The sequence below is a fragment of the Grampus griseus genome, assembly GCF_964374135.1.
Source record: "Grampus griseus genome assembly, chromosome: 19".
Lineage (NCBI taxonomy): Eukaryota > Metazoa > Chordata > Mammalia > Artiodactyla > Delphinidae > Grampus > Grampus griseus.
In genome coordinates this window covers 15,341,330-15,357,448 of record NC_139013.1, presented here as the reverse complement: position 1 = coordinate 15,357,448, position 16,119 = coordinate 15,341,330, and the positions used below count along the sequence as shown (strand labels likewise).

The following is a 16,119-nucleotide window of genomic DNA, read 5'->3' as shown; positions in this document are numbered from 1 at the left end:
GATTGCTCCAGCTGTGAGAGAGGCTGGGAACAGTGACCAGCACTGGGTGCTCTTAGCGAGGGTAGTGGGCTGCCAAGAAGGAGGAAACAGGCAGGGGCCAACTGGATGGCTGACTAGTAGGCAACAGCAGTGTGAGGATTCAGCCTTGGGAAACAATCGAATAGAGAGTAAGCTCATTCTCTTTGTCACCACCCACACATCCAATTCAGCGTCCTCTCCCAGGTGGCCACTTTGATGAGTTTGGTGTGAACCCTTATAGGCCTTTTCCTGAACATTAATATACACGTGTGCATATCCATAGGAAACATCTGTGTCCACAAATCGTATTATACTGCAGATATCATTCTGTATCTTTTTCTTCTCAAAACTATCTTACTGACCTGTAGGTTGGTGAATACAAAACAGAGGCCTCCCTCTTTTAACCAGAAGCATAACCAGTGATTTTGCTCTGGGTGGGCACTTGTGTGTTTTCTAACTTTACACTGTTGTGAATGAGGCTGTGCTGACCACTCCTTGGCCTCAGGCCGAGGACTGGCATTGCTAAATCCTGGGGTTAATACACTTTTTTTTTTTTTAACATTTGTTTTATTTTTTTGGCTGTGCCATGTGGCATATGGGATTTTTATTCCCCAACCAGGGATTGAACCCATGCCTCCTGCATTGGGAGCACAGAGTCTTAACCACTGGACTGCCAGGGAAGTCGGATATACTTTATATTTTAAAAGAGAACCCCAGGGCTTCCCTGGTGGCGCAGTGGTTGAGAGTCTGCCTGCCGATGCAGGGGACACGGGTTCGGGCCCCGGTCTGGGAAGATCCCACATGCCGCGGAGCGGCTGGGCCCGTGAGCCATGGCCGCTGAGCCTGCGCGTCCGGGGCCTGTGCTCCGCAGCGGGAGAGGCCACAACAGTGAGAGGCCCGCGTACCGCAAAAAAAAAAAAAAAAAAAAAAAATTAAAAAGTAAAAGAGAACCCCAGCGGCCCTCCAAATCCAGTTACTGCCCCACCCAGCAGTCAGTGTTAAGCCCTCTGTTTCCCCACACTTTTGCCAACATTTGATAGTTTGAAGCATTTTAATTTTGGTCAGTCTTAGGGTAAAACATTATATCCCATTGTTTAAATTCACACTTCCCTGACAGTTAGTGAGGTTGACCATCTTTGGATGTCTGTCGTTTCCTGTGTTGTCTCTGGAGAACTGCTGTTTATGTTACCCGTTGTCTCTTGGGTTGCTTATTCTCTTTTCATGGTTTCCATGTGTCTCTCCAGATCCTCGGTGCCTGCTGACCAACGGCAAGCTGCCACTCTGGGCAAAGCGGCTGGTGAGTCTGCCCGGAGAGTGGGACGCCTAGGAGCGGACAAAGAAGGGGTGCCCTCCTCCATGTTCCTCATTCTTCTGGGAACACTTTTCCCCTCCACATGTCTCCTTTCCCTGGAGAACCCCTGTCATCCTTCCACTCTCCGCTTAGACAGTCCTTCTTTCATGCAACACATATTTACTGAGTGCCTACCCTGGGCTAGGCCTTGCTGTGGCCCTTAGAGATAGCAACCAGCAGGGCAGATGAAATCTCTGCCTTCACAGGCTCATTCTCTACTTCGGGAGGTGGACAATAGCCACATTAAACAGGTAAATTATATAGTGTTTGGGGAACTGATAATCAGTGCTATGGAGGACAAAAAAGTTGAGAAGGAAAATACAAAGTGTTGGGGGTGGTGACAATTTTAGGGTAAAAAGAAAAGGCTTCACTAGGAGGACTTCACGTATTTGAGCAGAATTAAAGCAAGTGAGAAATACAGATCCTGGGAAAGAATGTTCCAGGCAGAGAACCCAGTCTGCAAGGGTGAGGGCCGTGAGGCAGGATCATGCTTATTAGCATGTTCCAGGAAGTGCAGGGAGGCCCGATGCCTGGGTCGAGGGTGAATGAGGGCAGAATGGGGGAGAAGGGCTCGGAGAGGCAGTGGGGACCAGGTGGTGAGGAACCGTGTGGGCTTGCTGCATCCCCTCAACACCCCTTATTGTCCTTCTCCACTTATTTCTTCCCCTGTAGCGCTGAGTGAGATGGACAGGAGGGAGAGCTCTGAGCCAAGGAAGGTCGTGTTCTAACTCAAGCGTTAACAGGTCCCTATGGCTGCCTGGGCAAAACAGACCTTGAGGGGCAAGCAGGGGGACCAGGGAGGGGACTGCTGTGATAATCCTGGCAGGAGAGGTTGGAGGCTGGACCTGAGGGGAGAAGTGGTTGGATTCTGGATGGATTTTGAAAGTGGAGCCAAACAACTGGATGTGAGAGAAAGAGAGGGACCAAGATGAAGGTAGGATTGAATGAGTGATCATTAATTGAGGGAGGGGCAGGCCAGGCGCTGGTGGGTTAGAAGTTGGCAGCAGAATCCTAAACCCCAGGTTGAAGGGTTTATTTTAGGAACAATGTCAGACCTCAAATCAAAGCCTAAATGTCAGCTCTTCAGGGAAATCCTCCCTGTTATCAGCCTCTGCACTGCTGACCAGGTCAGGCATGTGACTGTGCTCAGGCCCCCAAGCTTTCCCTTATCAGTGCATATTACAATTGGAGTTACATCCAACAAATATTCACAGAACACTTACTCCGTACAGGTTCTATTGAGTCTTTTATATGTATTGTTTAATCCTCCTGGATGTATGGGCTTTTCATATCCCCTGTTATTTCACAGATAGGGAACTGAGGCCCAGAGAGGTTAAGTAACTTATCTGGGGTCAAGCTAGGAATTAGGGGAGGTGGGGTCGACCCTAGAAGGCTGACTCCAGAGCCTAAGTTGTCAAGCACCCACCCTCCACTGTCTCTCAAGCAAGTCTTGGTAGGAGGCAGTGGTGGGCAGGACCAGGGTTAGGGTTAGGGACCGTGGAAGAGAAGTGGCCATATCTTGGATGTGTTTGGGTGGCAGAGTTGAAGAAATACAATGGGAAGTGTGAGGGACAGAATAAGAGGAATGAAGGAGAACCTCAAAGTTTGGGGCCTGAGCAGCTGCAAAGAATCACTGAGACAGGGAAGGCGTTAGGAGGAATAGGTTTAGGGGGAAGGTCAGTTGTTGTCTTCAACATGTTTGCTTTGAAAGATCACTAAACATCCATGTGGAGATGTGGAACAGTTGCATGTGCACTTCCAAAGTTTAATAACAAGGTTCAGGCTGAAAACAAATATCTGGAACTTGTTTCTGATTGATGTTTAAAGCCACGAGGCTGGATGCAGGTCCGTGCAGTGTCCCGGGCCCTCACTGGAGTTGGTGAGCACTTGGCTAGCTGCCTGACCATCCCCTGTCACCCTCAGCTAGGAGATGATGATGTGGCAGACAGCTCGGCCTTCCACGCCAAGCGCAGCTACCAGCCACATGGCCGCTGGGCGGAGCGGGCTGACCAGGAGCCTCTCAAGACCATCCTGGATGCCCGGGACCTGGATTGCTACTTTACCCCCATGAAGCCCGAGAGCCTAGAGGATTCTGTTCTAGATACAGTGGAGCCGCAGAGACTGGCGGGCCTGCTGAGCGAGGTATAGACTGCCTGCCCCAGCCCGGCCTACAGCCCCTGCACCATGACTGCCGGCGCAGGACCTGGGGCCTCAGTGCTCTCGTTCTAAAGATAAAGCTGACTGTCCCACTCCAGGGGTGCGAAAGGGTTACATGAGATGGTAGAGGGCAGGAGGGTGAGCCTCGGACCTGGTGCACAGTGAAACTTCCCAGGGCAGACCAGAAAGCGGGAAGATGGGGTCGCTCGGGGGTTAAGAGCTTGGGCCCGAGGGCAGGCCTGTGCCTGAGTTGGGGGCATTTGAGCAGGTGGAGCCCTGGTCCTACCCCTTCCCGGCTCTGTAACCTGCAGCAAGGCTTGATTCTCTGGGCTTTGATTTTCAAAAATATGGTCATTTAAACAAAAAAGAGAGAGAGACTTCCCTGACGGTCCAGTGGTTAAGACTCCGTGCTCCCAATGCAGGGGGCCTGGGTTCGATCCCTGGTCATGCCGCAACTAAGAGCCTGCATGCTGCAACTACAGATCCTGCACGCGGCAACTAAGACCCGGCGCAGCCAAATAAATAAATAAATATTTTTTAAAAAGAAAAGTGACTGGGGCTTCCCTGGTGGCGCAGCGGTTGAGAGTCCGCCTGCCGATGCAGGGGACACGGGTTTGTGTCCTGGTCCGGGAGGATCCCACATGCCGTGGAGCGGCTGGGCCCTTGAGCCATGGCGGCTGAGCCTGCGCGTCCGGAGCCTGTGCTCCGCAATGGGAGAGGCCACAACAGTGAGAGGCCCGCGTACTGCAAAAATAAATAAATAAATAAAACCATTTAAAAAAAAAAAAAACAGTGACTAAGAAAAGATTTCAGAAAAGGTCATTTTTAAAAATGGTCATTAAAAAAAAAAGTGCACAGGGGGCTTTTACAGTAATCCAGTTCTAGAAACAGGGTCTGGGCCCTAAAAGGCGCTGAAGCAACTTTAGCTCTTATTCTATTATTTTTCAAACAAAATTCTTTTTTATTCTATTATATAAGTTTGCTTATGTGGCATAATATAAATAGTTATGTGCATAAATGATAAATATATAGTTTGATGAATTGCTACCTGTGTACACACCGATGTATCCACCACCCAAGTCAAAATATAGAGCATTTTCTACCTCTTGGAAGGGGATCTTGGAGGACCGCCTTGTGTCTCTTCCAGTCAGTACCCCCACTGAGGTAACCAGCATTCTTTTTTTTTTTTTTTTGGCTGCATCGAGTCTTCGTTGCTGCACGCGAGCTTTCTCTAGATTCGGCGAGTGGGAGCTACTCCTCGTTGCGGTGCACAGGCTTCTCGTTGCCGTGGATTGTCTTGTTGCGGAGCACGGGCTCTAGGCGCGCGGGCTTCAGTAGTTGTGGCTCACGGCCTCTAAAGTGCAGGCTCAGTAGTTGTGGCGCCCAGCTTAGTTGCTCCGCGGCATGGGGGATCTTCCCGGACCAGGGCTGTAACCCGTGTCCCCTGCATTGGCAGGCGGATTCTTAATCACTGAGCCACCAGGGAAGCCCTGGTAACCAGCATTCTGACCTCTTTCACCATGGATTGGTTTGCCTGTTCTTGGATTTCATATGAATAGACTCTTAGTGGGTTCGAGCCATACCTATTCCTTATCTGTAAAGGGGCTGATGATAATGCAGGGGCAGCACAGAGTGAGCTCCTCATGGCCCCAGCCCAGGCCCTGGCTCACAGGGAGCATCCAGCAGTGAGGGCTGCCATCACTACCTACATCTTTACCGTTACCGTCGGTGTTGGCGGAACACCTAGCAGCTTGGGAGGGCCCTGGTTGCCACAGCTGCCTCTCATGTCTGTGCTGTCTTCCCCCCCCAGTCAGAGAGTCCCCAGGACAATGGCTGTGGGCCTCCCTCCTTACCACCCCTACAGAGGGAGTCTTCTGAGGCCAGCGAGCTCATCATCTACCCCCTGGAGACAGAGGTGACAGTCACAGGGACAGACAGGTGGGTGTCTTTTGCACCAATGAGAACCTTAGTTGGAGAGAGGAAGCCTCAGCTGGTAGGCACACCGTGGAAGAACCACTCTCCCAGTGGGCCTGTGGGAGGGAGGCGGGCGGGGGGTGAAGCCCGGATGGTGCAGGAGCCCAGCCCTGCAGCCTCTGCTGCAGCCTGTCTTCCTGGTTCCAGGAGAAGGTGCAGGGGCCCCTGGAGGCGGCAGGAGAGGTGAGGCTATACTCCCAGCAGGAGCAGGTGCAGATGTCTAGGCGTTCTGGGTGGGGGCCACTTGTTTACTAACCAGTACATTATCATTCCCTCGCCCCACGCCCACGGGCACTGCAGCAAGTACTGTGCGGAAGAAGTAGAGAGGGCGCCAGGAGACCAGCAAGGTGACTCCTACCTCAGGGCCCCCTCCATCGACTCGAAGGACCAGAGGCCACCTGAGGGTGAGTGAGCACCAGGCAGTACACCCTGCAGTAGTCTGTTAATGTGGCCAGGTCCCTTTCTGGGCACTGATGGTGACCTTGACCAAGCCTTTCTGAAGCCCAGAGTCTGTCACAGAGACAGGCATGGTCCCTGCTATTGTCACTCTAGAATTCTGGAGCCCAACTTCCCACCAGTGGGAGCCCAGCTCTGCACCTTCCTCGAAGTGTAGCCTTGCTGGTCCATAAAAATAGGGGGCGGTCTTATCATCCCCTTTCTGCAGATGAGGAAACTGAAGCCCTGAGACCCAGAGCGCCTTACCTGACTCAGTCAGGGCCCAGCTTTGGACTCCTGACCCCTCCCACCCTGTTTTCCAGACTCAGGGGAGTCAGAGGCCGACTTGGAGTGCAGCTTTACCACCATCCATTCCTCCCCTCCACAGCCAGACCCAGACCCTCAGTTTGATGTGACGCCCCCTACACCAGGTAAGTAGGGGCCAGATGTGGGGAAGGGCAGTGTGTGGGCCTGGCCAGGGGCTGGTCACGATAGATAACCACTGGCCCAACATCAACCCTGCATTTGGTGGCCACTGAGCACCAGTTTCCTCCCCTGGAAGACAGACGCATTAGCCCTTCCTTCTCCGCCTGGTGGCAACAGGGTGTGTGATGGGCAAGTCCAGCTTTCTCCATTGTTAAGTGGCCAGTGGCTTTTTCAGAGCATCTGCCATGATTCATGGTGTTGATGGTTCTCTCCTGCCCACTCCCTCTCCCAGACCCCCTTCTCCTCTCCCCAGGATGCCCAGGTACCACAGAAGAGTTGTCCCAGCCCGAGGTGCCAAGCATATCCAACGGCTCCCTGCCCCAGACCCCTGAGCAAGAGAAGTTCCTCCGCCACCACTTCGAGACACTTACTGACGCCCACCCTGAGGGTAGACCATGCCCCTCTCTGACCCGTGCCTGGGCAGCATCCAGGGCTGAGCTCAGTGTGGGCTTCTCTGGGGCTAGGCTTTCCCTGGCAGGACTGGTGAGGGTGGTGGGAGGGCGTGTGTTTTACTTGCGGGCCCAGCTGTATGGTTTCTCTGCCTGCTCCATTTGCTCCCAAAGTGTGTGTTGTCTATTGATGGGGGTTTCTGAGGATTGTCTGCTGGTCTGTGGGTCTGCCTGGGCCCAGGGCTGGCTGGCTGGAGGGATTCTGAGGGCGCCCTCGGCATCTTGCCCTAGAGCCCTTCCACGGATCCCTGAGAGACCTGAAGGCCTCTGAGGCCGAGGACAACTTCTTCAATCCCCGGCTGAGCATCTCAGGCCAGTTCCTCTCCCGCCTCCAGAAGACATCCAGGTGGGAGCTGGTGAACTAGTGAACCCCATCCCGCCTTCCAGCTCTCTGTCTCTCCGTGGGAAGGGGCTGTGTGCCCTCAGGCGCCCCCAAGGCAGCCACAACCACCTGTTTTCCCCCCTACAGGTTCACCCACACCTTCCCTTCCCGGCTGCCCCTGCACCTCGTGAAATCCCCAGAGGTCAAACTCATGGATCTCAGGGGGAGCCCGCCCAGAGCAGAGCCCCTGAGAGCAGGTACTGGCTACACCTGCCCAGGCAGGACCAATGTGAGTACTGGGGCCGCTTCCCTCGAGACATAGGGCTGGGAGCCTGGTGGCCTTATCCTCACCTCAAGGCTATGCTTGCAGGTCATCTCTGGGGGAAAGGCTGAGGAGCCCCTCGAGACCCTGGAAACCTGGTCCCCACTGAGTGAGTGTCCCCACCCCCAGGTGAAAAGCCCTAGCCTTCTCAGCAAATGGCCCTGGGTGCCTAGCTGAGCCATGGTGGGGATGGACAGGATCCACTCAGACCCTGCAGCCACCCTGGCTGGGGCTCCCTGTCCATCAGCTCTGAGCTGGGGTGTGAGAGTAAGCTGCCTCTTCCTTTCTAGCCCCCTGCCTCACAGGCCTGGCGCCCTGCATCCTGCCCTCCTCTGTGCTGCCCACAGACAAGAAGCCTCCGACACCCACAGCTCTACCCACTCCAGGCCTGGCTCAGGGTTTCCACACCCCCGCCGCCCGCTCCTGCATGGAGGCCACTGCCAGTTCCTGTGCCAGGATACCACACAGCATTTCCATTGAGGACAGTGAGGGCCCTGTCCTGGCTGAGCTGGCCAGGCCTCTGTGCAGGTCCTCGTCCCTGGGGGAGCTGGCCTCCCTGGGCCAGGAGCTCCAAGTCATCACCACCACAGTGACACCCAGTTCTGACAGTGAGGGCCAAGAAGCTGCCCTGCCCTCCCGGGGCAACCATGAGGCCCGCGCCAGCCTGAAACTCACCCTGCCAAGCATCTGTGACAGGCTTGTGTTGCCCCCACCCCAACTGGAGCCTCCCACCACGTGTGTCTGGTCCCAGGAGCCTGTGGCCATCCAGCCCAATGTCATGGTCACAACAGCCAGCTTCCTGGCCCCCAGCCCTGTGGTTGGGAGTGCCCCAAGACTCCACAACGCCACCTTTCTCCCAAGGTTCCTGGCCACCGAGTCCCTCAATACCCCTTCCCATCCCAACAGCCCCCCACTTCCAGAGGCCAGGCCTGGGGTCCCTGGCAGCATCACCTCCCTCCTGGAGCCCACCCCTGGTGAGTACCATCCTTGGGACAAGGGATTGTCCCCTAAGCTCATCGCATGTAACAGCTGGCTCAGCTCCAAAGGTGGGCACTTGACCTGGCCACGGGCGCTGTGCCACTCACTCATTCATTGCCTTACATATTCAGTGAGCACCTCGTTTGTGCTGGGCTTTGTCCTGGGCCCTGGGGACGCGGGACCTGGTGGTAAACAAGACTACAGAAAATTGACAACTTAACTGGGGGAGACACCCAGACTAAATCTAGTAAGGAAAGTGTTCAGTGCATCACAAAGCGATGTGTGCTGAGAAAAAGAGAAAGAAAGGGTTTAGGGAGTGACAGGTGGGAGCAGTGGTTAGTTTTAAACAGGATGATGAGAAAAGGCTTTAGGGAGAAGGTGGCATTTGAGCAGAGACCTGCAGAAGGGGTGGGAAGGTAGCCTTGGGGACTGAGGGAAGCATCCCAGGCAGAGGGACAACAATTGTGGTCGGCCCAGCAACACTGGCCTCTTTAGACCAGCTAAAAAGTAGAAGTGTCTTTCTCATTTCGTCCCCTCCACCCCCAGATGCGCTCAGTCCAGTCCAGGGCTGCCCTGGACACTGCGGGGAACCGAGGGGGCCAGCCAGGGTACTGCCCCCAGATCCCCTTGAGCTGAGCAATGTGGGGACCGTCGTGCACAGACTGCAGACTACCTTCCAAGAAGCCCTGGACCTTTACCACCTGGTGAGCCAAGCCCCAGGGTCAGGGGAAAGGACTGAGGGGCTCCCTGGCACTGCCTGGCCCAGGTGGCCCCTAACAAGATGGGCGCCCCTTGCAGATGGTCTCCAGTGACGAGGTGGGCGCCGAGCAGCGGCAGGCACGGACTGAGCTGGCCTCCACTTTCCTTTGGATCCACAGCCAGTTAGAGGCCAACGACTGGCTGGTTGGGACCGATGTGGCCCCAGCCCAGGCCCTGCCCAACCCAGGCCCCCCCTCCCCACCTATACTGTGCCCCCTGGCCAGCCCAGACTTGCGTGCCCTGCTGGAACACTACTCAGAGCTGCTGGTGCAGGCCGTGCGGAGGAAGGCACGGGGGGACTGAGAGCCAGCAGCCCCCTCCACCGCAGCCCTGCTGCTTCTGAAGAAATAGTTACTTTACGCAAATAAACTGACAGCTTGGAGGAGTGGTTCCTGGTGCCTGTTCTGGCGCATCCACAAAGCCCCCTTCAGATGGATGCAGGGAGAGAGGGTAGAGAGCCCAGGGAACTCACAGATGCCCCGGTGCCAGGCCCTGTTCCAGGACTCTGTCGTGGGCAACACAGGACTGTTGGGGAGCTGCAATAATGATGACCCCAGCACCTGGCTCCCACGTCACCTGTCCCCAGCCCACTGAGCTGCTGTGGAGTCACATGTGGTCCTTGCCCAGTGGGGCCCAGCTGTACTCTAGGGAGGGCCCAGCCCTTCTTCTCTGCCCCCTACTGATGCGCAAGAACCCACTGGAGCCTCTGTGATCACCATGTCCCAGACCCTGGCCACCAGTTCACATATTGCCACAACACTGGCTCACGGCCCCTGGGCCAGTCCCATGCTGGATCCTATGAGCTTCAGGCTTTTGTTCCCATTTGCAGCAGGGTAAAGTGAGGAAGGACAAATCCAGGGAGCATACCTAGGCCACCCAGCAGCTGGGACCAGTAATTTCTTCCCCAGCAAGACTGTGTCCAGCTTCAACATCCCATGAGCTCCCAGCACTGGTACCAGCTTCCCTAGGCAGCAGGCATCTAGCCACGTGGCAAGTCTGCTAAGAAGGACACTCTTGTGACAACAAAAGCCCTCACTGTCCCAAGTCTGTAAAAAGGAAGCCGGCAGGAGCAGAACCCTCCTAGAGCACAGTCGTACTGTGCAGCCTGCTTGGCCTGAACCCCCACTTGCCTGTGAGTTCCTCACTGCTCTGTTTGGTGATCACGGCCCACCAGAAACAGGCTCAGAGAGATCCAGTGCCTTGCCTCGGGTCCCATAGAGTTGAGAGTCAAATGAGGCTTGCCTGGTGGTAGAGCCAGACTCTTTAACATGAGGATGTGGCTCTCTGTTGGCCCTGTAAACACTGAACCAATCATGCAGTTGTTGAAAAAAATCCTACCAGCCCCGAGGAATTGCTGGTCCCAGCTGCTGTCACTGCTCTACACGGTAGGGGTAGATCAAGGAACAGGACAAGCAAAGCATCTGCCCTCGTGGCATTCACCTTCTAGAAAGTGAAACACGACAGAAATTAAAATAACTGTCTAACTGTAGGTAAACTGAGGGCATTCCCTGTGCTGGTTACAGGACTTTCTTAGGTGATGTTGGAGCTGAGGCTTGATAGAGGGCACAGGCCGTGTGGACACTCAGGCAAGTATCCAGGCAGACAAAGGCCGGTGCAAAGGCCCCATGGCAAGCTCAGACGTACATGAAAGGAATAGCAGTGAAGCCAGCAGGCTGGAATGGAGTGAGCTCAGGGCGAGGGTAGGAGAGGAGGTGGGAGGAAGAATGGGTCCCACTGGGCAGGGCCTTGTTGCTTCATGACATTTAAGTCCAAGACACATTCACAATACAGTTTTTTTCCCCTAAATAAAATGCCTGATCTTGGTGTTTGGGAAGATGCCCAGTATTGTTTATTTCTCAAGGCTCCCTCTCCCTGCCCCGGCCCACTGGCCACCCCTGCAGACTGGAGACCCACTTGACCTGCCCCTGCCTGCCTCGGCCACAGGTGCCTAAGATCTCTGAGGTGTTTGGTTTCCAGGACCCTGGACACCCAGGGGACCACCTTGAGCCTCGGTCCCTCATTGATTTTACCCCTCCTCCCACCCTGTATCATAGTTAACTCTTCAACTCCAGGTAGCAAACACCTGGCTTAAGGGGCCCCAAGCTAAAGGGACATTTGTTACTCTTGATTCTGTTCCTGCTGTATTTCACCCTCTGTGAGTCTGAGTTTCACTCTCCAGCTTAGGCCCTCATGGTGGCAACATGGCTGCCATAGCTCCCAGCAGTACACCTTCACCCAACCAGGAGCAAAGACACAAAGCAGGGCAGCCACCAGGATAGTGGGGGAAAAGTGCAAACCTTCTTAGATGCCTCCGCTTTCAGAGCAGTTGCAGGCAACAGGATTGGAGATGCCTTTAATTTGCTTGGACCAGCCACCTCCCCTGTCCTGGGCCTGTTACTGTTGCAACAAAATTGGGTTCTCTCAGCACAAAAGGAAGGTGGGCTGGTAGGATCCAGTGTGTCTGCCAGTCTCCACCTCGTAATGCCAAGCTCTTCAGCCCTGGAAGGACCAGACTTTCCTCAGACAAACCGACTGGTTAAGAAACCACAGCTGATGAATGTGTGTGCATGCGACAGTGCGCCAGCAGCAAGAGGACAGCATGCTCACGTGGGATATTTGAAAGAGAGCTTAGCAGAGGGATCATTTGCAGAGAAGTGGACAGGGAACAGGGAAACCTCAGGGCCAGTGCATGACCCTAGACTGGTAACAGAGGAGAGGTGTTACTCCCCACACAAGGCACAAGGGAGCAAAGTGGAACCCAGAAGAGCAAATCCTGGAGACAGCTGCCCTGAGGGGAGTTGTGTTCCTGGCAACCCCACAGGGAGGGAGTTGGGGGAACCCCTCCCCCATCTTCTGCCAGGCTCCCCATTGTCTAAACCCCACTGGAAGCCAGAGGGCCCAGGAGCCCAAATGATACTGACCACCCAGGTCAGCTTCCCAGGACATAGAGCAGGACAGAAAAGGGACCTGGGGGCAAGTAAAGATAGCCGGCCCCAGGGTTTTTCCCTAATGTGTTTTCAGCAACAACTCAGGAACCAGTTGTCCCAAGAGATGTGGTGTTGGGCATGGAGAACTGGGCACCTGAGACAAACAAAATGGCTCCCATAACCTGCTCACTGGCTTGTTCTTCAGTGCCTCTGGCCCCAGTGCATCTGGCCCTGCGTCGGTCAGGTCCTAGATACTGGGCTGCCGACCCAGGCCAGGCACACCAGTCACAGCTGCGTTAAGTCCAACAATTGGGAGATGGAGACACTTAAAATCCCACTTTACAGGGACATCCCTGGCAGTCCAGAGGTTGAGACACCACCCTTCCACTGCAGGGCGCACAGGTTCGATCCCTGGTCAGGGAACTAAGATCTCGCAAGCCATGCAGTGAAGCCAAAAAAAAAAACCCATTTTACATGGGCTGATTGAAACTCAGATGCTTGCCTAGCCACCCCACCCTTCAAGACTTTTGAACAACCCGCATTTATATGTCTGCTGCATGCCAGATCCTCGCCCTGGGTGATCTACATGGATTTTCAACACAAACTAGGAAGACTCAGTCCCATTTCCAGATGAAGAAACAGGCTCAGCAAGACAAGATGTGACTTGCCCCAGGTCCTGCAGAGAGAAAGTGGCAAAGCTCTGGGCCAGCAGGCTTCCAGCGCTTCCTCTGTTGCTTCCGCAAATGAATTTAGCCGGACTGACTCTCAGGGAATGTGAAGAAATGAATAAGTATTGCTTCTTTCACCATCAAGCCTTTTATAGACTGTTGCTCTGCCTGGAAAACCCTCCCTGTTTACCAGAAACCTCTTCTTCCTTCAAGGCTCACACCTAGGAAGTCATCCCTGAACCCTTAGACTGGATCAGGAGCCTCTTCTGGGTCCCCTGAGCCCCCTGGCTTTTCCTCATTGAAGCTTGGGTCACTCTGCCTGTGCTTCCCCCATCACAGCCTTGGTCATTCTGGACTGTCACTGGTGTGTCTCCCCCATGGACCTTTATGTCATTTTCAGTGCTGAGCTAGGCCAGGCCTATAGTTGGAGATCAGAAAATTGTTGGGTGAATAAGTGAAAGTAACTGCATGGGGAATATTCAAAATCCTTAACCCCTGGCTAAGAAGCCAATGACCAATCTAGAACGGAGCCTGGCCAGAGTGCTGGGGTAAGGGTCCTGGGAGCCCCTGGCTGTGTCAGGTGACCCCTTATAGTTCCTGGACCGTAGGAGAGTGAGGGAGTTACTAGGAGCTGCACTAGTAACAAACCAGTATTGTGATACCCCATACACTTGAACAGTGCTTCCGGCTGAACGTCGGCTCTGGGCATCTGCGGATCAGAGAGGTAGAGTTTCCCGCCTGAAGATGCACAGGCTGGATCCTCACTTTGACCTTACCAATTGGACCCTGCTGTCTCTCCACCCTCTGGAGCAAGCAATCACAGTCACCCCCTCCTCTGCTTCCTCAGACGGCTGCTGTGATTTGAATAACCAAGCAGGCTGTTGGATGTCAGGTAGTGACTGATTTGCTTGGCAAACAGACCCTCAGGTCTGCTGGTAATATGGAAAAACACTCAGCCCCACTGGGGTCTCTGTTTCCTCTCTCCACCCCCAAGGGCTGCTTAGGTTCCAGTCTTGCCCTTGCTTGACCTCCCGGGGGGCCCTAGTGCTTGTCTTCCCCTGGAGGCTGGAGAGTACCCTCAGGAACCTGGCAGAGGAGAAGGCGGAGGAATGGCAGGGCCCAAGGCAGAGGTAACTGGAGCCAGCTAAGTCTGCCCCCTGGGCCTGTCACAAAATTTGCATGGAGAGAATGAGACCTCTCTGTGACTTCCCCCTCCCTTCCCACTTGGAATAGTCCTCCTGGGCCTGAGGTCTGACAGCAGGTGGAGGAAGCAGCCCTGTGTGGGGGGGAGCTGTTCCCGGTGGTGATGCCCCGCGCCTTCCTGGTCAGGAGTTGGCGTCCACAGCCACCCAACTGGGGCCACCTGCCTGACCAGCTCCGGGGACATGCCTATGTCCCAGGTGGGCCCCTCACTGGGCCTAGAGGTGAGGGGCAGGGGAGACACAAAGCATCATCATCTGGCTTCTCTCCTCAGACTGCAGCAGGCTGGGGGGGCCACTGGCACACCAGTCTTCTGGCCTCCGGGACTCTTGGGCAGCGGTGAGTCTGCAGCTGGCCCACAAGACCCTGCTCAGTTTCACCCCTGCCCGCTCTCAGCCTCCAGAGAACCTGCCTGCCCCTTACCCCCTCGTGCCACTCCAGCCTCGGGACCTTCCCACCCATTGTCCTCTCTGCTGGAAATGCCTTTTCTTTTTTAGTAGTGGGCTCACTGTTAGCCCTCACCCCAAGTACCCTTTCCCCAGGGTGGGCAGCCACAGCCCCTGCCCCCAGGGATTCTCTGCCCAGTGGGGCAGAAGAACAGGATTCAAACCAATAATGGGTGGTGGTTTGCATTATGTCAGAGAATCAGACAAGGTGACAGGAGCTGGATGGGGGATGGGGGAGGAGCTTTGGGGTCTCTCAGAAGGGATACTCAGCTGTGCGTGCACTGGAAGAAGGAAAGCCCTAGGCGGGATGTAAATGTGCTGGAGATTATTTCAGTTTTTATTGGGAGCCAGGACTGTCCTAGGCAATGGGTGTTGAGGAGTAAGACAAAAACTCATTCCTTCCTGAAGCTTATAATCTGGTGGGAGCTGCAGGTATAGATAATAAAATTGGGGAAAAAAATATTATGTTGGAAGATGGTATGTACTATGGAGAAATAGAAAACAAAGGGCGATGGGGGGCAGGGTGGTCAGTGAAGACCTTGGGGAGAGGGTGGCATAAGCACGCACAAACTGCAGTCTCCAGCCTTCCCAGACCTCCTTGGTTCCCAGTTCTAGGTGCTCCATTTGGTCCAGTGGAGGGGTGGGGTGGGGTCCTAACTCCCATGTCCCTCCCACAGCCCTCCCAGGGCACACTGACTGCCACTCCTAGGGGCCCTGGGATGCCTGGCTGCCCCCTCTGCCCCAAGGCTTCCCGTTGCAGCGGATGCTGACCCGGCACCTCAAGTGCCACAGCCCTGCCCACCACCACGTGTGCCACTACTGTGGCAAGGGCTTTCACGACGCCTTTGACCTCAAGCGGCACGTGAGGACTCACATGGGTAAGCGGCGGCAGGGACTGACTGGGAGGCGCTGCTGGGGGGGGATGGAACGAAATGGAGGGAGGTGCATGGGATGTGGAGTTTCTGTGCACTTGAGTTCCGTGCACAAGTGGGGCATGTGTTAGTGGGGCAGAGACTCAGCCTTCAGGAGGCTGGGAATACCATGCACCTCAGCTCCCAGCCAGTGGGTGTTGGGGTGGTGCCAAGGTGGGGGCCTGCTGAGGGATACAAAGAGAAAACAGGTACTGGTTACAGGATTCAGGTCGCATATTGAAGGGTGCAAGGGAAAGCCTCCCTCCTTCTCCTCCAGGGGAAGGAACATCCTGGTGAGGAGGGTGGGGACACACAGCTCCCACGTTTGCACGGGGTGGAGGTAGCAGATGGTGGGAAGCAGGCCGAGGTCTGGCGAACCTGGAGTAGGAAAGGGGGAATGCTCACGGAGGGCGAGGTCGGAGGGTGCTGGTCTGGGGGCCATTGCCCTGTCTGTCCTCTCTCCCTCTGGCCCACCTGCGCAGGGATCCGGCCATTCCGCTGCGGAGCTTGCAGGAAAGCATTCACGCAGCGCTGCTCACTTGAAGTGCATCTTGCCAAGGCACACGGACAGCTGGCCAGCTATGCTTATCGTGAGCGCCGTGAGAAGTTACATGTGTGTGAGGACTGCGGCTTCACCAGCTCGAGGCCTGACGCCTACGCGCAGCACCGCACCCTGCACCACGCTGCTTGAGACTGGGAACCCTGTGTCCAACCCA

General features: G+C 55.2%; 2 protein-coding genes across 2 annotated transcripts in view; both read left to right on the top strand.

Moving 5' to 3' along the window:
- Positions 1-9,554, top strand: part of WDR62 (WD repeat domain 62) — a gene marked incomplete at both ends in the record, with an annotated part of 45,476 nt that extends 35,922 nt beyond the window's left edge. The window contains 12 exons of the mRNA XM_082677754.1: positions 1,263-1,315; positions 3,293-3,511; positions 5,337-5,464; positions 5,801-5,904; positions 6,259-6,366; positions 6,675-6,809; positions 7,102-7,216; positions 7,340-7,481; positions 7,563-7,623; positions 7,805-8,488; positions 9,039-9,196; positions 9,291-9,554. Coding sequence (XP_082533880.1) covers positions 1,263-1,315; positions 3,293-3,511; positions 5,337-5,464; positions 5,801-5,904; positions 6,259-6,366; positions 6,675-6,809; positions 7,102-7,216; positions 7,340-7,481; positions 7,563-7,623; positions 7,805-8,488; positions 9,039-9,196; positions 9,291-9,554 — 2,171 coding nt within the window. The remainder of the gene's footprint in view (positions 1-1,262; positions 1,316-3,292; positions 3,512-5,336; positions 5,465-5,800; positions 5,905-6,258; positions 6,367-6,674; positions 6,810-7,101; positions 7,217-7,339; positions 7,482-7,562; positions 7,624-7,804; positions 8,489-9,038; positions 9,197-9,290) is intronic.
- Positions 9,555-14,152: 4,598 nt separating this feature from the next.
- On the top strand, positions 14,153-16,094 carry OVOL3 (ovo like zinc finger 3; the record flags this gene model as incomplete). The annotated part of the gene is given in 5 exon segments (XM_082677351.1): positions 14,153-14,246; positions 14,321-14,385; positions 15,170-15,236; positions 15,239-15,370; positions 15,886-16,094. Coding segments are annotated over 5 exon segments (567 nt in total).
- Positions 16,095-16,119: the final 25 nt, after the last annotated feature.